Source organism: Vidua macroura, chromosome Z (assembly GCF_024509145.1).
Source record: "Vidua macroura isolate BioBank_ID:100142 chromosome Z, ASM2450914v1, whole genome shotgun sequence".
In the NCBI taxonomy this organism is placed as follows: domain Eukaryota; kingdom Metazoa; phylum Chordata; class Aves; order Passeriformes; family Viduidae; genus Vidua; species Vidua macroura.
The window spans coordinates 51,895,964-51,915,886 of record NC_071611.1 but is presented as its reverse complement, the minus strand read 5'-3'; the positions used below and the strand labels follow the sequence as shown (position 1 = coordinate 51,915,886).

At 41.0% G+C, this 19,923-nt stretch overlaps 1 protein-coding gene across 1 annotated transcript in view; it reads right to left on the bottom strand.

The window, feature by feature from the left end:
* Nucleotides 1-19,923, bottom strand: part of LPAR1 (lysophosphatidic acid receptor 1) — a 114,021-nt gene that overhangs the window by 2,989 nt on the left and 91,109 nt on the right. The window contains exon 4 of the mRNA XM_054003038.1: nt 4,398-4,482. Coding sequence (XP_053859013.1) covers nt 4,398-4,482 — 85 coding nt within the window. The remainder of the gene's footprint in view (nt 1-4,397; nt 4,483-19,923) is intronic.

The window sequence follows — 19,923 nt, the reverse complement described above, 5'->3', positions numbered from 1 at the left end:
CTGCAGGGCAAAGATGAGACTGCCTCAGTTACAGATAGCCCAAAGCCCATCTCCAAACACCAAAAGTTTCTCTGTTAAAAGTTTTCCAAATTGTAATGGATACTTCAGTGCCAGAGAAAATTTTATTCCTCTGGTGACAGGTGTAACATTTTAGCTCCTTGTGGAGTGAGGAGCAGTTATCCCAGAGCCCCACTGCTAATACAAAATATAGCCTGAGGCAGGGATGTGCATTATGACTATAGAGCAGGAGTGCAAATGAATGAGTATTTAGTGTGGCTTCTATAACTGGGACACACTGGTTTAGCCTACCCAGAAAGCAGCAGCAGAGAGCAGCTATCTGTGGTTTCTGAAAGATAAGCTTGAAAAGGTCTGTGAACCATTATAAAGAACAGAGCTGGAAAGTTCATACTTTCTTCTGCTGCTCTCCTGTTTGTTTGGGGTTTTATTTTGTTGGTTTTGTTGGGTTTTTCTCATATAACCATAGTTTTTCTGATTGCAGCCACAACAGCATGATTTAATGTTTTCAGACCACTGGTGTCACCTTCAATTGGAGCAAAGAGCTTGCAATTACCAAAAACAGTGGCAAGAAAAGAGGTCTGGGCTGCAAAATGTTGAAGTGCTAAAATGGTATCTGCACAGTGAGCACAAAATGGCTGGTGCTGTCTTACTCATTTAACAGCCCTCATGATGCTATCACACAACAGTTTACTGAGGTTTGGGTGCTAAAGACAAATACCCTTGAAAATCCCAAAGCCCTCAATTTCAATAAAAAATTTTACTGGAGTTCCTTATTTAGCTCCTGTTATTGCATTATGACCACCTTGCAGTGTCATCTCTGTAAGGGAGAGGGCACATTCAAGATCCTTGTAGTGCTCAAGGTATCAGGCATTTTGTCACACTCTTTAGAGAAGACAGGGTCAGAAGCTGTGTGTGGGTAGTGGTGTGGGTCCAGGTACCCAGCACCTCCTCCGAAGCTGGAATGATTCTTGTGCTAAGCAAAGCGCACAGTAACAGGTGCAAAATCTTCACCATGTGCTAAATGTACACAAACACACCCATTTACAGTCTGGAGGACAGTCTGTCTTTCTGCCTTCTAGGATCCCAGTACTGCCTTCCGTTGTTCATTCTCCCATTTCCCCAAGAAAATTATTTCAAAGCCATAATCACAGTCTTCTTCTTGTTAGCTGCCTGTAATGCCACATGCTAGGAATTTTCACTCACTTTCTTTGTGAAAGAAAGACTCTTATAAACTTGGAAGGGTAGCTCTTTTTATCTCATTTTCCTAGCCCAAATGCTTGTCTCAGTGGCCCCTATTTAGGATAACAGTGGAAAATTTCATCTTCCTCGTCCAGCATTCCAGGCTTTGCATTGTAAGCATGTACTGAAATGTGAGGTAGTCAGTGTCTGCAGGTCAGGAGGGGAAAAGCTTCCTTTCTTGCAGGAAGAAAGAGATAATTTCTAGACAGAGAAGCTCTCAGCAACACAATCTCCAGGGATGGTAATCGCTTCTGCGTACTGATCCAGCAGGAGGGCTTAGCACCTAGATGGTGTTGTCTTTTGAGGATTAAATTGTAGCAGGACTTCTGCTGCCTTAGTGTGTAGCTGGATTTTACCGTTTTCTTCTGCTGTATGCTTTTCAGCTTGCTAGTAGCTGGAGGTTGACTGCTTTCATGATATGACTTCTTTCACAGATTTTTTTTCTCCTCCTTATGTTTAAAATTCTCTGTCTTCATTCTATGTTATACAGTGTAAAATGCCAGATTCTTCTAGTCTTTCTGTACAATTATCATGCAATACAATTTTTTTTGAATGGGAGTAAACAAAGGGATTATGAGAGAGTAGAAGAGCAAAAAAAGTTTGTTGCTCAAAAAAGTTGCTTGGAAGCAAAATTATTTTGCTTTTCTAGTTTGGATTTATAATTCATGTGGAGAGAGGATGAATCAAAAATGAACATTGTTGTGTTCATTTTAGAACATTTGTGTGCTGCAAGGTAGAGCACTTTTCTACATTTAGTTCTGTCCATATTGGCCCAAAAGATATGGAATGCTTCGTGAATTTGCATGTCACCCTTGTGCAGGGACCATACTAACATACAAATTTAAAATGAACCTTTTTGGTGCTTTGGTTCCCATTCCCACTGATAGCAGAGGGCGCCAGCAATCTGAGACACTGGATGAGAACCCCAAGAAGAGGATTTGCAGCACATTTGATGTACCCATTCCCTTTGCAAGTGTGCTGCCTTAAGCACTGGCAGCACATATACATCTTTATCCTGGGTGACATATTATGAAATCTGACCAACCAAACAACACAGAAATCCTTTCATGTTCCTGTGCCTTTATTTGACAGGTGTATTTAAAATGCACTTTTATAAGCATAAATTCTGTAATTGATTGGACACTGTTTACAACATGATCAAATTTAGTTCAGATCCTCTCAAACACTGTGGGCTAAATGTAACTGTCTTGTCTCATTTACCTAAGGGAATATACTAGTTATTATTCTGTGATTGTTTGTTATATCTTCACGAATGATGGCTTTGAAAGACATCCCTAGCAGAGATGTACATTTCTCATTAACTAAACCTGCGTAACTCATGTGTGCAATATTTTATAAAATAAAGAGACATTGAAAAGGATAATACTAATTCTGTTCTCTCTGTTCTTTTCCTTCTCCAGCATGTTTTTGGATTTTTTTGCCTTTGTTTTTGTTTTTGTGTTTTTTTTTCTGAAAAGGGATGTGTTTTATTGTACTAAAATATCTTTGTTACAGCTTTAATATCACAGCAGTTATACTACAGGCAGTTGCAGTAATAAGTTAACTTATTATGTATGCTCAAAGGCATGTTGTTTTGGTGGGTTAAATTGTGTGCTGTAGGAACACATTAAGAAACTTTACATTATGAGAACACATTAAGGGCTGGACAAGGGAAAGGAGAATGTTTGTACAGCAATGTAGATTGGAGTCCCTTTACGAATATCCCAAGGTGTAAGATGCCTCACACAGATGGGAATAACATCTGTTTCCCTCCAAATATCTGCTGGTATTTGTACCTGGATTCTGGTCTCACACCTAGATGTGTGGAATTAAAGTGTGATATAAAACCAAAAGGGAATTGTTTGCTGCTTGCAGAACACAACTGAGCAAAGTTTTATGCTGATGGGTTTATCTAAAAGGCTATAATTTCTTTTTTCTGCACATGATCCTTGAAGATGAACTCACTCAGTAAGTCTATGGGAATTTTAACTATTTCAAAATAAATTGCAAATATGTAACAATCAGAAAAGGGGAATCAAACAAAACTTTCTGACTACAATTAGTCAGGCAAACCAGGAAGTACATTCTTTATTTCTCTCTCTTCCTCTCACCAGCCCCCCCCAATACAATTGAAAGTGTTTTCTGCAAATCTTCTTGCTAGAAACCTTAGGGGGAAAAGTGTTTTGTAAATATTGCTGAGCAAGTCATTAATGAATTAATGAAAAGGAAAGGAGTAATTTTTTCATCCTCTCAGTCAGATTGAACCATATTAAAAGGTTGACTATTACATGCCAAGTTTTTCAAGGCACAAAAAGAAGTGGTGCACTCATTTCCCACCACCAAATGAACAGACTTTTGAATCTGTAGAGAAACATTCTTCTAGCCTGGCTAAAAAGTTGACCCTATGACAGAACCTGTTGTCTTCAGCAGTACAATCTCTGCCAGGCTTCCCTTCTTCCAACTCCCTTCTGAGGTCACCTGAACCAGACAGCTCAATGGGATGTCTCCAGTGCCTTGAGTCACCCTGAGTATTTTGGGTAATTTAGCCATCCTGCATGAAACAATGAGAGTAACTTGTGGCTGGGAAAAGCAGAAGCATGTAATAGATAATTTAATTTTCATTGACTTTTTAATGTAATTTTGTAAATGCATATCCTTGTGTTTGTGTAGGTGTGTATGGGAAGAGAGCAAAAGAAGCTTCACTCAATCCTCTATGCAAATTCCTTGTTGTGTCTTTCCATTAATTTTAAAACTTTGCATCTTCAGCTGAATGTAATGACATCTCACTTCCCCAGGGGAAAGTCCTAAGAGGCCTTTGCTTGAGGTCCTAAGAGTTTCTAAGTTTCTGTCATTGCAGTCATGTGGGAGTTGCTGCCCCTCTGCTGCTGGTGTGCAGCTCTGAAGTAACATGAAGCAGCTTTTCATATTTCATAAAGAATTCAGAGGATTTCAGTGGTGTTCAAATGCAGGATTAGGATAATTTTATTATTAACAAGAAGGGGGAAAAGAACCCCTATCAATTTACCTATTCCACCAAAACCACAGAAACTATCATAATAATGTCATGGGTGTTTTACCAGTTTCTCAACCTTGGGAGAAAAATTATGTACTTATTCATTAACAAATCTTTAGAAACTCACCTTTTTATACAGTGGTGCTGTGCATAGCCAAGAGCATTCCCTGGAGGCCTCTGTCCATACTTAGTGGCACAGTGGCCAGTTGTAACTGTAGAAAGGGGAAAATATGAGGAGTTTGAAGCTGCCCTTAAAACCAGAACTAGCAATTTTCTTCAGTGCTGGAGTGGTAGCCCTTAGCAAAGGTCATACTTTACACCACTGACATATTCATGTGCTAAAACAGCATCTTATAATATCCCACAAATTTGCTATTGAATAAATAAGGGTTTCATCAGCAACTGATAGACAGAAGATTTTATGATAAATTTGGACCAAAAAGCAATTTATTTATTTATTTATTTATTTATTTATTATATTTATTGAAGAAATATTTTTCTTCTGTCTCCTAGGATGCTTTAAATCTTTTGCTATTTATAGGCCAGTGTGCTTACTTTGACTGTGAGATAACCACAGCATACATTTCTACTGGGCATGAGTGAACACATTGAAACACTTGTATGTTTATCTGCCCTCCCCCATGGCTCTTATATAAAAGAGATGTTACACTTTGGGAGTTTATATAGGCTAGCTAACTTTTATGTAAACAAAAAACTTAATGGAAGAGGGGATCTGTGCAGAAATGAGGAGTACCAGATGAATGAATGGGCGTTATTCACCTTCTGGATGCTGAGATCATGCTGTGCTAAATTTGACTTCATATTTAAAGCAGTGCTAACTTCAAAGCAGAGACACTGAAGAACAGGAGGACTTTGGTTATTGTGAAGAAGGGAACTTCCCGTGTCTGGTTGTGAACAGAAGGGATGATGTGGGACTGCTACACGGGAAGTGCAGCAAGGAGCAGGACATTCCTTAGCTGAGGAGCACACCATTTTCCTGAGGGATACAATACCAGGCACAGTAAATCCCATGCCAGATTAACTCAGATTTGGCTGAGATTTATTTGCAGTGCTTCTGTTATTTTTTCTTCTCTTCTGGAACACAATGAGATCTCTTGATGCTCATGGTCCAAGACCCTGAACTCTCCACACCTTGTGCTCTTCTCAAGGCAAGCAGCAGGACAGCCCTGATCTCTTTCCTTTCCTCCCAGCAATGCACCACTTTCATCTGATCACAGGGTCCAGATAGGTGCCTGTTTGTGGAGCAGGGCAACACCAGTAAACAAGTATGTTTCCACACCTCTTACAGTGGAGAAGCTGTGGCTGTTTGGCCCCTGCATAGAGCAGCACCATCCCTACCCCAGGCAGGTACCTGACCTGCAATACAGGTGCAAATCTTTTTAGGGTTGGGAGACTACATTTTGTTTGGAAAGAGCTCCTGGAGAGGACTGTACAAAATGTTCAGATCAAAACTTCCAGCAATGAAAAGCCACCCAGGTTTGGGTGTCAGTACTGGCCCTGATGAAGTTTGCCAGGAGTATCTGTATGCTGCTAGGCTGCTGAACAGCTACATTTCAAGAGAAACTGCTCTAATTTATAGCTCTGTGTCAGTAGCAGATTACAGTCCAACAGCTGTGGACTGGCAGGGGAATGAACAAGACAACTTGGTATTGGTATGTCTTGTATGTGAGATCTTCAAGTCAACAGCAAAGCATTTTAATGATCTGTCCTCTCAGTAATCTCAGATGTGAAAAACTGTGACTGTCTGGGCACCAGGTGACACCTGTCTAGACAAAACAATACATTTTTGGCTAATCTATTTTACTATGTACCACACCTCATACAGACACAACACTAGGATACTTATAGACTGTGTTGAACAGGATTGCTGTCTCTTTTGCTAGCAATATGCAGTATTGCCCTGAGCCTACAGGACAGAAGAGTATTTGATTTAGCTTGTGTGAGATAAATCCTGTCAATGAGAGGGATAATCTGCTTATTTAGAAACATACCCTGACTCAGCAAGACTTGCACAAATATTTTTCTTGGACAGCTATCATGCAGTCAAGTAGCTGCTACTACTACATATTTGCCCTTTTATGCCAATCCATACAAAGGATTTTCTGTTAGCAAGATGTTTTTAAAAATAACTTGAGATAAAACGTTAAATTAAATTCTTACAAATGAAATAAAAGTATCTTTGTCTACAATAAAAAATATGCACTGTTAGTTCATCCTTTTTGAACTCTGAGATCCTCTTTGCCTTCACTGACAATTCTAACTTTTCTCAGAGATTAGTGGGGCTGATAATTATTTACTGCTTCTGCCAACACTGAAATGAAGAGGCTTCCAATGAACTTCAAAACAAGGATGCAAAAAATCATACACAGTGCACAATTATATGCACAGGCGGCTACAGATACCAAAGTATGAACACATTTAAAGAAAAAGAAAACAAAACAGAGAGGTCTGTCAATTTGCATTCCATTTGATGTTTTTAATGCTTTACGTTGCTGTTTTCTAGAGCATTTTGGAGGAACAAAGAGCAAAAAACCTACTTTATGGTTGTTGGTATGATCTGATCTGGTGCTTTTCTTAAACTATCTGCTGGCAACAGTTGGAGTCATGATACCAAATATCAGTCCTTCTGATACTTGGTTTACTGCTCCTCTTCTAAGATTCCTTTGCAGAAGGGCCTTGGTTGTAAAATCTGGGCTCAGATCACAAGTGGCTCCTACCCGAAGGATAATTGGTTGGTCTGGCCTTGGCACTGGCATGTTACTGGACAAAAAAATTTTAACTTTTTGTTTTCTTGTACTGTGTTTTAGTTTCTCTTGGATAATGCTTATAACACCTTCTGAACCAAAACCTGAGCATCCTTCAATGGGCAATTGCCCAGTGTGCACCTGCCGGGCTACAAGAATCAGAACAAACTCCTGGTGCAACTCAAAGTATTGCTACCCACTGACTGTGTCAATGACTTTTGACCATGTTTCTAGCTGACAGAGATGCAACAGTATTAAACATTGAAGGGAAATAACAGAAAGGCATAAGGAAAAAAGACTACATGATCCAGAGTAAGAAGCCAAGATCATCTGCAGAGGAAGCTTCTAGGGACTGATGCCCCTACAGCTGCACACAGCACCTACACTTCAGCTGGGAGCTCTAACCCTGATCCCGCTGTGGCAGATGGGATTGAACACAGACATTTTCCAAGTTAAAATCACGATCACCTGTGTTTGGAGCCCTTGTCTCTGAGCAAGCCATAGGGAAATGTCTGCTGACAGGTGGATGCACACTCCACTGGACTCTGATGTCCATCTGTGTCCCTAAGGCAACCCCTGCACTGAACTGATTTGGTCACACACATCACAGGATCATGTAATAGTCTTCCTGCAGATTTGACAATGCCATAACTTGTAAAACACCAGCACAGTATCAGCAGCAGTACTTAGCAAGTGCTTTTTCCATCTAGTCACTAGCAGCCCTCAGTCCTCAGCTTTAAATGATTGCAACCAAATGCAGTTCTTTAACTTCCAAACCCTGAAACCATTGACCTAAGCAGCTGGCCGCCTTGTGTCTCCTGGGGCAATCTTTTTCCAAAGAAACCCATGATTCATCTGCAGATGGCTCCCTGAATCAGCAGGCAGCTCCACCCACAGCCAAAAAAACTGACAATCCCAGTGCTTGCTGCCCCAGCAAGGATGTGAACCTAGGGCTGGCATGGACCTCTCTGCATTTTCAGAAACTACTTGATGTTTGTTTCAGTCTCAGTGCTTGGCTGGGTGGTAGGTAGGAGAAAGACTTGTGGGACACACTGTTCACCATGGTGGGGATTTGTGTTGGAGAGACACTGTGATACTGCAGGACAACATCCACAAGGCAACCCACGATGGGTGTGACTACTTTTGGGATGGCTCTTCTGTCCTTCTGAAGAACACAATTTGTCCTAGCCAAGCAGCAGCAAGTGTGTTGATGCTGTTACCAAGTAACAGACATGGTGGGATACAGCAGGGATCATTTCTTGATCTGCTCCATTTCCTGGGGAAGGAAAAGTGGGGCAGAAGTATGAGACTCCTTCTTCACTCTCCCCTGTATTGTTAGTGCAGCTTGCTGGCCCTTGAAGTTGAACTTCCCAGGATTTTGGTACTATCAGGAGAAAATTGATTGCTCAGAACATGCTTGAAAATGCCAGCCTCACTGTTGACAGCAAAGTTTTTGTAATAACAACAGTTATGTAAGACAAAGTTTTATAACACCTATGTTTCTGTAAATACGGACATAACACAGTTTTTTTGAGTGTTTGTCTTTTTTTTTTTTTTTTAATTAAATGCATATTTCAATAAGGCCAAAATGTGGCATTATGCCACCTTCAGCAGTAGTCTCACAGGTCAAAATGACAGGAAGGCACTGGAAGTCCCCTGCCTCCTAATGCTTGCAACAGATCAATGCAGCAGAGGGAGAGCAAGAGGGAAAACCAAGGAGACATAAAACACCTTGCTAGGTTCCATAGTTGTTACCTAAACCTGCATGGTGGGAGGAGAATGCTGTAACTTGTGGCTCCAATCAGGCAAACCATCAGCCCCAGGACCTAATTGAAGTCCAGTCCAAGGGTAACCAGGCCAAGGGTGCCAGCCCTATGGGGGACACAGAGACAATAGGTACTGGGGCCATTGAGATCACAGAATCATCAAGGTTGGAAGAGACCTCTAAGATCATTTAGTCCCCCTTACTTTACTCTTAGTTTTATCTACATTCCTGAACAAGCAAATGGGTGGCCTTAGAGTCATGGTGAGTTGCTCAGCAATGTTCAGTGAAGCATGCTTTTGAAATAATTTTCCTAATTCTGTCCAAACAAAGGCGTAAAATGTACACCAACAGTAGTATAATGGAAATTTTGTGAGACCCACCACCACATCCAACTCATTATTTGAGGCTCATACAAAATGAGATAGTATAGTAAACAATGGCAACCCTGACAGGGAAGAAATGATGATGTCTGGCTCCAGATCAGAAGGCTGAAGGATCTGCTTTATTAAAACTATACTATATTACATTAATATACTATTTAAAGAGAGATTATCCTATTCTACATACATACTTCTTACTCACCTAACTAACAAACTTGTGACTCTCTGCTGAGAGAGACACAGCTGGATCCAGCTGGTCATTGAACCCAAACAACCTTCACCAGAATCCAATCAAGCAATCACTTCAGGTAAACAATCTCCATACCAAATTCCACATGGAGAAAACAAAGGAGCAGAGATAAAGATTATTTTCTCTTTTTCTCACTGTGCTTCTCCTGAGAGACATAATTATGTCTCTCTGTCCAGAGAATGTGAATGCCACAAGATAGTTTGCCTGTTGGTGAGCAAGTAGAGACTCTCTGCTCCTATTGTGAATGGATTGAGATCAAGATAGTAATTAATCCCTATTGTGTATTTTGTATGACCTTCTGAGAGCTGCTATGAAGTCAATAGGTGAGAATACTTAAGCAAGCTTGCCGTAAGGGTGTGTGCACCCTTTCTGAGCACAGAAGTTCAGTATTTGACAGAGACTTGTCTATAAACATCTGACTAGGAACCAAAAAACTTATTGCCATACAGGATAGTTCTCTGAAACAGGCTCAGCCATGTTCTTTAGCCTGCTTTGGGTAAAGTACAGACAAAAATATCTTATATATCATTACAGCTGTTACATTTGGCATAATAGGGTCTGATCCAGCACTTATTGACCTCACTTAGGAGATGGCTACAGTTCACGGCCAACTGCAGTTAAGTTAAAACCAAATCTGAACATTCCAAAAGCAATAAGGAGTGCCGAAATGGCTGTTTTTTCCAGGTATTGGCATCCCTGGGGGTTCAAGATGACAAATGTACCTGAACCTTTCTTTGAGAATTTATTTTACAAAAAAAGCCAGGCCCTTAGAAAGCCCCTTCATGGGCTCTTTTTTTCCAGCACAGAATATAACTTCTTCAAGAAAGATACTTTATAAGTAATTTAAACTGAAACTGTTAAAACAGTATTTGGGAAACTGAGGCAGAGGGTGAGGCTATCCATTCCTTACTTTCATTCTAACATATATTACTTTAATAGCTGTTCTCTGAATTTCTTTGACAAAGCAGTGACAAATTTCTGCAATTGTTCTGGGGCACAAAGCATTAATAGAAAAAATTAATACTGCTGCAGAGTTGGAAATGGTTTGGCTCACACAGGTTTCATCATCACTAACAGTGGTCCTGGCTGGGTACCTTTGTGCTGTCTCTGTTTCAGTGCTAGTTGTGCAAAGGAAAGAGAAAAGCTGGAGGAATCAACTCTCACAATGATTGCCCAAAATATTTCACAGTCCTGACTAATAGAGACCTTCCTCCTTTCTGATCCTGAGAAAACAGGGCAGTAACTCACATGACTCTTCAAGTCAGGCTGCTTTACTCTCCTCCCTCTCAATAAAACAGCAAATTGAGGACAAGATAAGGATAACCATTGCACTCAGCAGCATTGAGGTTTGTAGAGGCTGAGACATGAGTAGTGAGTAGTTCTTGGCTGCCTAAAAAGCTACAGGTCGTATCTTCATCAAATGGAAACACAGGAAGTTAGAAACTCATGCATGGAAAAAAAAAGCCCAAATAAAAATTACCTGTGGTCTTCTAAACAGAATTAAGAAATTTCAGGAAGAAGTAAGTTTCTTCCTCAAAAAAAACCCCAAAAAACCAACCAACCAAACAAACAAAAAAAAACCCCAAAAACCAACCAACCAACCAACCAAACAAAAAAACAAGAGGAGCTATAACTGCTGTGTTCCGTGGCTTGTGCTGTGGTGTGGAGGAGGGTCACACAAGAGTGAGCTATACAGGTGTAAAGAGTAAAGGGCTGAGAAAGTGTCAACAGGTTTGTCCAGTTCAGATACCTTGTAGGAGGTGTGCGTCTATTTCTTAGGGGATGCTGGACTGCCAAAATATGATGCACTCTCAAATCACACCCACAGAATATGCTGCCACAACAGAGACAACAACACAGAATATTTTTTTGGGAGAGGAGATAGAAATCAGAAAATCAGAAAATCTATTGACTTCCTTGAAGACAGGGAAGCCGTGCAGAGAGACCTTGAGAAATTAGAGGGTTCGGCAATCACCAACCATATGAAGTTCAACAGGGGACAGTACCACATTCTGCATCTGTGATGAGGCAACCCTGGATGCACCAACAGAACAGGGAATGAGAGGCTGGAGAGCAGTGTTCCAGAAGGGAACCTGGGGTTCCTGGTCAATGACAGGCTGAACATGGGTCAGCAGTGCAGCCAGGAGGGCCACCTGTGTCCTGGGGTGCATCAGGCACAGCATCACAGCCAGGAAAGGGAAGGGATTGTCCTGCTCTGCTCTGCGCTGGGGCAGCCTCACCTCAAATGCTGGGGGCAGTTTTGGGTGCCACAATACAAAAAGGACATTAAACTGTTAGAGAGTGTTCAGAGGAGGGCAACAAAGATGGTGAAGGGTCTGGAGGTGAAGCTGTGTGAAGAGTGGCTGAGGTGACTTGGTCTATTCAGCCTGGAGACTGAAGGGAGACCTCACTGCAGTTACAACTTCCTTGTGAGGGGAAGAGAATGGGCAGGAACTGATCTCTTCTCTGGTGACAGTGACAGGACCTGAGGGAGAGTTTAGGTTGGATATTAGAAAAAAAAATTCTTTCCCTGGAGGGTAGTTGAGCACTGGAACAGGCTCCCCAGGGAAGTGGTCATGGTGGCATTTGGACAATGCACTTGGGTACATTGTGTGACTCTTGGGCGCAGGTGTTGGGCCAGGAGTTGGATTTGATGATCCTTGTGAGTCCCTTCCAAATCAGAATTCTGTGAAAGCAAAAGTCATGAGGAAGACCTGGCTGAAGATCATTTAATAGCTCCTTCAGTTCAGTTCTTCTTGCACACCCTGTCAGGGAGATAAAACTGACTCTTGGCTAGCTGATATCACTTCCAGGAGGAGAACAGAAAAGGTTTACAGCTTTTGTTTCATACTTTGTTTCTGGACCACAGTTATCTTTCCCTGCACATTTCAGGTGTCTTTGTGTGTGCTCTCAAACTTGTGGCAATGTCTGCCAACTCAAGCAGTCTCAGGCCACACACAGCATCTCTGGACTCTTAAAAACAACAGCCGTTGCATTTCAGGGCAGGGAATTAACTCATAAATATTTACAAGGCTGTCAGTTACAGAACTATTAGCAAGACAGCTCTGATGAGAATAGGGGAGATGGGCTTCAGCATGCCTGACTAATATAGTCCGGTAGTTGCCCAGCAAAATAATTTTTGAGCTCAAGGAAAGCAGTTTTCCTCCTCCTGCCTCACAAACAAAGAGTGTACACTGCAGGATGGCTGCAAAATCCAGTACTTCTCAAAACATGTCCCTTGAGGCTGTATTTTTTAATTCATAAGTAAGTATACCTTTTTTTTTTCTTTTTTTTCAGAGAGACTAAATAACTCCTCCCCATAATTTCACACACTGTTGGAAACAAAGCCTGAATACATCAACTTGATCATGACCCAGAGTCCCAGTTCACACAGTCCTGGCCGCACTCAAGACAGTGTCAACAGGAGAGAGCTAAACATCACTCCAGTGTCCTGCTTTCTAATGAGAAAGGGGTCTCCTGCAGGCATAGATGCTGCTCTCACCCTTCTCTTGGTAGCGAGATGTGGTATTCACATGCCCTCTGAACAGAGAGACACTTAGCGTTCTCAGGATTTCTCCTGAGAGAAGTTGTGAGAGAAGCAGAGAAAAGAGAATCAAACCAGTTCTTATCTCATTTGCTGCTCCTGTGTTTGTTCCCAGGTGGAATGTGTTCTGGAGATTGTTTACCCATTGGTGATGGTTGTTTGGATTAATTGATCAATTGGATCCACATGTGTACCGTGTGTTGGGACTCTCAGGAGAGAGTCACAGGTTTTCTAGTTAGGTGTTAGTGGTAGTTCTTGTTAGTGTAATATAGTTGCAGCCAGACCACATCTGCAGGCACTAAATCAAACCTCTGAAGGCTATGCTGGTATTTGCCAAAACAGAAATTCACTGCTGCAAACTGGGAGCCATCCTTATCTGAAGGAACCAATTGTCACTCTTGGAAGACAGGCCCTTGGAAAATGTAATGTCTTCCTAAAAATTTAAATAGTTTTTTTTTTTTTTAAGAAGTCAGGGATTTTTTAGTAGTAGTATAGTGTTGATAAATAGGAAGCTGTTGATGTTTTGGTGGTTTTTTGGATAGTTTATTGCTTTTTTAAACTGACCATGGTAAAAGAGCTGAAGGCTAAGCACAATGTTTTGAACAACAGTAACCACCAGGGGATAGAAAGAAAAAGATGAGCCACAGTGGATAGGTGCAAGACTCTAGCAAATGAGGAAATGAGAGGGTTGATATAGATGATCATTTTTTCCTTGATCCAAATCACATGAGACACAAACAGAACCCAAATTATCTGGGAGTATGGGCCAGATTGCCTGAAGCAAGCTCAGCAACAGAGATTGAACAAAACTTGGAGCTTCTAGTTTGGTGAGAAGTCCACAGCTTTGTGAGACAAAGAAAAGCCTGAAGCCCATGTATAATGAACAGAGTGAAAGTATATTGCTCCATTTCCAGTTACTTCTCTTCTGCTTCTTCCTTTTGATGTAGTGGCATCGGCTTAGGTCCTTTTCTATCTGGCATACTTTGGGGCAATGCTTCAAGTGCATCCCTGGAGCACAGAAGGCTATCATGCTTTAGCAATGGTATTTGCCAATTAAGTGCTCTGACTGAGACTCTCCAAACCACGAGCTGCTTGCTTGTTATCCCTCCCTTTCTCCCTCCCTCTACAGGTGGCTGGAATTGAGAACTGGAGGCACAAAAGGTAAAGGTCACAGGTTGAGATAAGAACAATTTACTGGAAACAATGACGTAGGAAAATGAACCACAACAGCAACAATACTAATTACTGAGGGTGCAAGAAAGAGGCAAACAATTCACAGGGAAACCTGCACCACACTATACCAACCTGGCAGGGACCCCTTCTCCTGGGAATAGATCCCCAAACCCTCTTGCCTGGCAATGGCATGAGGTGGTGTAGAATAATCTCCAAGTCCTATCCATGCCTCCTTTTGGCTACTGCAAAAGTCCTGGCTGGAAATAGGATAAAAGCACATAGATTTAACTTAGGGGTTAGGTCTTAAAGGCAAGTTTTTTAGAGAGAGCCTGCCTCTTATTTTGTGTTATTCCAGCACTCAGCGTCACATATCTGTGACCCCATTGAACTCAGGGAACAGGAGTCAAGAAGCAATGGCGTGAGAGCAGAAGCCTCTTGGCATATTTTATCCACTAGGCACTCAGTAAAGTAATTACGAGTCTTAAGCCATGGCTCACTTTAAAGGAATTTTTTGGTGAGTACTTCTGCACATTATTGGATCTGTGTGGAAAGATTCTGAAATTCCACACTTTATGCTGGTTGGTTTGGCTCTCAACTCTCTTCATGGATACATGAAAAGGTAGGAAAAGATGCAATTTTGTTAATTTTTCCATGGTTCTTGCAAGGCACAGAAATTCAAGGTGTTGGACGTCTTTTAAGATGTACTAGGAACAAAAGGACCATGCCAGTAAAGGCTGAAAATCATGAGTCCTGCTTAATTTTTTCTGCCACATCCACTCCAGGGAATTTTTCAAACCTCACTACACTTCCTATCTCCAACCTGTTGTGAGAGAACAGCACACACATTTGTTTCACCAGTGACCACATGAGACACTCTGATGACCAGTGAGATGAAACAAGATGCGAATTAGGCCAGGTGTTTCCAGAGCCTTTCATGCAACAGGAATGGACAGCCAATACAAAATCTCAGATTTTTGCCAAAGATGACAATAGCGTACCTGATGCTGCCCATGATGTCTACCCCTGAGGCTACTCTCAAAAAGCATGGCACTGGCAGCTGTTATCCTACCAGATGCTGCAGAGGTGAACATCTGCAGGGCCAATTCATAACACAGCTGAAGTAATGGCATGCAGTTTCTTAACTCCCATGGTATCAAACCCTCCAACCTGGATGTGAGTCCTAAGAGCATGACAGTCTAGCATCTCCACTGAAATCTTCAGTTTCAAAGCTGTGTACACACACTGCATACTCTCTGCATACATCTCGTGGTAAATTATAGAGACTACTCACGACTGTTCTATGTGTGGTCAGGAGGTTCCATGAAGATGCTGAATAATGAAACAGACTCCAGCATGCTCTTTTCACATCTCTTGTTTTGCCTTATACTATAAAATACAAATGATGGGGGACGGAGACCACAAATTTGAGAAGAGATTTTGGAGATAAATTTACAAGTGGAACAAATAATGAAAAATTGTTATGATAAAAAACCCTGTAATGTTTTGTAAAAATCAATGCCACAGTATGAAAGGACTCACTAGAGTGCTACTCCTTTGCTGAGGAGCAGAAGAAAAAAATATCCTCAGTTTTGGTGGGATTCAGTCTTCTGAAACAGAGATAGAGGCATTGTAGGATTTTTTTCTGGATAGAGATCAGGTCTCTATCCAGGGTTTACTTCACTTGCAGAATTCTTGCAGTGGCAGAGAAATATAAAACTGCATATGTGAAGGATAAAACTAGATGTCTGAGGAAAGCCACATTCTGAGGAATGCAACAGATATTTTCCAAAAATAAGTAAGATCTGGAAGCAAGATATGCACTTTCTTCAAGACACAGAAAATAATTTGTCTAAGTCCTTTTCTGACAGGTTGCAAAAGGTGCATAACGCAATGAGTTTACTCTGACTTTATATTATACTTCAAAATGTCACCTTTTTCTTATCACCAGCCTCAATTCTACTCCTTTCCTCTACTCAGCAAAACAAATAGATGCATGTTTAATTTCAACCATGCACTCAGATGCTTTCCTGGAGCAGTGCAGATACTTAGCTCATGGTAGAAGCTGCACTTTGCAGGGCCTGCTGTGACACCCCAGTACTTCAGAAACTGGCAAATCTTATCCCACAGGCTTTTGCAGAGCTAGGAATTTGCTCAATTACCCCATGGGAATCTCTCAGTATGTGGGGGGTCAAGCTCTTCCCTTTAATAGAAAATGGGGGCTGAAACGTGGCTCTCTGCCCATTTGGTTCCCAAGCACTCCCAGGAAGCTTTTTTTGTATCCTTTTTGTGTATTCTTTGCCAGATCTTCTTCTTTTCCCTCAGCAAAGCTGTAGGTCCATGAACGCCTTGGTGAAATTACATCCCTAGACTTTGCATATGCTTCCTTGCCCAATTGTCAGGAGGAGGAATGCATTCTGTAGGGGGAATGTAGAACTTTTACAGGAAAAAGCAAGCGTCAGGTGTCACAATATATAGTCTATTTAAGGCTGTATTGGTAACAGGTTACTTTTTATTAAAGACCTTAAGAAAGAATAGGTAAAGTTGAGAGTCTATAGAGGACAACCTGTTGTCACTCAAGCCTTATGTTTTCATTCTGTGACAGCAATGTGCACTGAATCAGAAATAACAGAACAACAAAAACACCCCAGCATAAACTGGTCTTCAACCAATTTTCTCCTAATTAATACTACAGAGTGTAGAGACATTGTAGGATTTTTTTCAGAAATACAGTCTCCAAAGGCCTGTGCTGGATTTCTGAAATGTTTTCATTACAGATGTGTGTATGCAATTTATAAAGTCTCCTGCTTTGTCAGTAGGCAAAACTCAGGAGGATACATGTGCCCTGCCTACCCTTTTATTCACATGTACCTTGTCAAGTTCTTTCCAACTCCTTTTATTTAGTGAAGATGCCACATAAATTTCTAGCTGAGGTCCTGCTACAGGTGGGACAGAAACTGTCCCCTAAAGACATGATCTTCCTGCATTATTCAGTGTAAAAAAAAGTGCCTTTGCCTGTCCTGTGCAGCACGTAAAGCACTGGAGCTCCTGCAGTCAGCACTGTGAGAACAAGGTCTTCCAGTCCTTGTTTGGCAGGTCCCATCTGTGGCTAAGTGGTGACTGTCATGCAAGAGAAGGGTCACAACCTCTGTGACATTACGTGCCTCAAACAATGAGGCAATGTCTTTTGAGCAGAGGAAATACATCTCTCAGAGGGGAGCACATATTGTTTCATGCCGTTGAAGATGTTACAGGGCTTTGGTTGTGGAGGTGCTTGTATTTGCAATTGTGGATGCCCTCTGTTCCTCAGCTCCCTAGCCAAGGGAGACTTATGAATAAACAATTAAACAATATTGTTGGGGGAATTTTCCAGGAGTTCCATAAAACACTGTGGTCAGTTGAAAATAAAACAAGGCCCAGTCCCTGGCAGGAGATGTTCAGGACTTTGGAGGATTGAACTTGAGCTGTCCCAATGACCAACAATAAGTCAGCAACCTCCATTCCAAACAAGAGTTTGCGTCAGATTATCCACTCCTGTATTGTTAGTGCTTTAGTATTAAGGTCCTGAAGAAAGCATTCTCTGAGACCAGAGGTCAGAAAAGATTCTACAAAAGTAGTAGACACCTCTTCACTTCTCACAGTGCTCTGGACCACACACTACTGCAAGTTACGGGCATGCCTCCAAAGGGAGGAGAGGAAACTTTGGCAATCCTTCAAGCTACAAACTTCAAACCTTTGCTGCTATTACCTTAAAAAAAAAAAAAAAAAAAAAAAAAAAAAAAGAGTAGTAAATGCTCCCTCTGCAAGCTGTAGAGACTGCCCCAAGCCAGTACTTTAGGAAAACTCTCTGCTACTCCATTGCAAATTCCCTCAATATGAGGGCAAAGACAGTTTGTCCAAAAACAAGTCTGCAAAGGTATGAGTTGTGTCAGGGAGACTTCTATCTGACACTGCAGGCAACCACAGAGGTGCCATTGATGCAGGAAAGTGCAAAGAAGTTGGTTTAAGATCACAGATTGGGCCTTTTAAGGCAGCTTGTGAAACCTGGCCATTCAGTTCTCTTCAGGCTACAGGGGACCTGAGTGATCAGAGATTAATTGGGGTAGGGCAAAAAGCAGGTGAAAGAGTATCACAGAGTTACTAGCTTCAAACATCTAGTTTTCTTATCTAGTTTCAAACACAAGCATCCCAGTTTATTCAATTTCAGGTAACAAATTCTGCAAATGCTGGTTTTAAATTTGAGTCTGGACATATGCTCTGAACATTTCTGGAGCTGATAGGAATATGCTGGAAAAATTATAGAGGAGGGACAAGCAAAAGTGCCCTAAAGGCATTGTTTTAAACTATAAATATCTTCTAATGCAATGCCACAACTTTTGGATGTTTGAGTCTAGGGTAATTGCTAAGCTTTGGTACCAAAGCAATGCACTCATTCATGGGTTTTCAAACAATATGTAACAAGCATTGTCTTAGTTGCTCAGAGGTTGTGCTCAAACTTCTGACGTAACCAGAGACATAGCTGTATACTGTATGGTTTGAATGCTAAGTTTCACACCACAGATTTTGAATATCTCCATATATTCCTTCAGTTGATCTCATGGTTTGAGTACGCTGTTACACAATAATTCATTATATATGAAGAATGATGCCAAAACAGCCATCCATATAAAATTACAAAATGCTGAAGAAAGAGGCTGCCAAAGATCCAAAAAACAGAGGTGACATAACATAACTTTCTGACAGAACAGAAAAAACACTTATGCGTGCATTTTTTTTCTTATCAGATGATTAAGTGAATCAGAAATTATATTAAGTTAATGTCAAAATTTAATATTATATACAATTTAAAAAGTTGTAACAAGGTCACATGCTCAAAGACTACTTGAATTGCTAGATTTCCATAGCATTATTGTGTTAAAATGAAACAAAAGTAAAAAGCAGAAAGTATGAAAGAACTCCTTAGGGCTACTGCAGAAAACACTGAAGGGCTGAAACTTTGTTCATTCCAGAATGATACAGAAATGAGTGTGCTTGATCTCTGATATGTGTCATTTTTGGCTTCATGCAAGCTAGGAATTTCACAGAGACCTACTCTTTCAGTTTATTTCATTCCATCAATTAAAAAAAAATATAATAAAAAAGAAACTGACTATTTTTTATCCTGAGTGTAATGAAGATCTGGAGATGCTAAAAATGTGGGTGCAGGGCCAGAAGGGTCCAAGGGACTGGTGAAGACCTGACTTTAAGGTCTTTGGGCCCAAACATGTTGCCAGTTAGAAAGAAAGTGTCTAATATTTGTCAAGTGCAAACAGGTAACTTCATGGCAGGAGAGCCAAGAGAGGTGAAAAATAACAGGATAAGCTCCTGGTGAAAATAGAAAATGGCTGAAAGTCTGTGTGCACATATCAAATTAATATATTTTTTTTTCCTCTCTGCCTCTTGCCTAAGGTCAAAATAATTCAATGGTTCAACTAACAAGTGGATTCCTGCTATCTTACAGTGGCAAAACCCACAAACATCTTTATCCAGATGGTCTGACTCAAAAGATAAGCCAGGGACAGTTTTTGAAAACTGTGTTGCAAAATAATCAAATTAATGTATTAAACACCTTGAGAAAACTCAGAACTGGCAAACTTCACACAGGCACTAACCGTATGTTTTCAATGGAAAAAAAAAAAAAGGTACACATATCTTCTTCATGAAAGCCAGCGCCTTTGTTGCTGTCTGCATTGTACCAAGTCTCCATGGGAATGAGCCACAGCCACTCTTCTACTCCCTT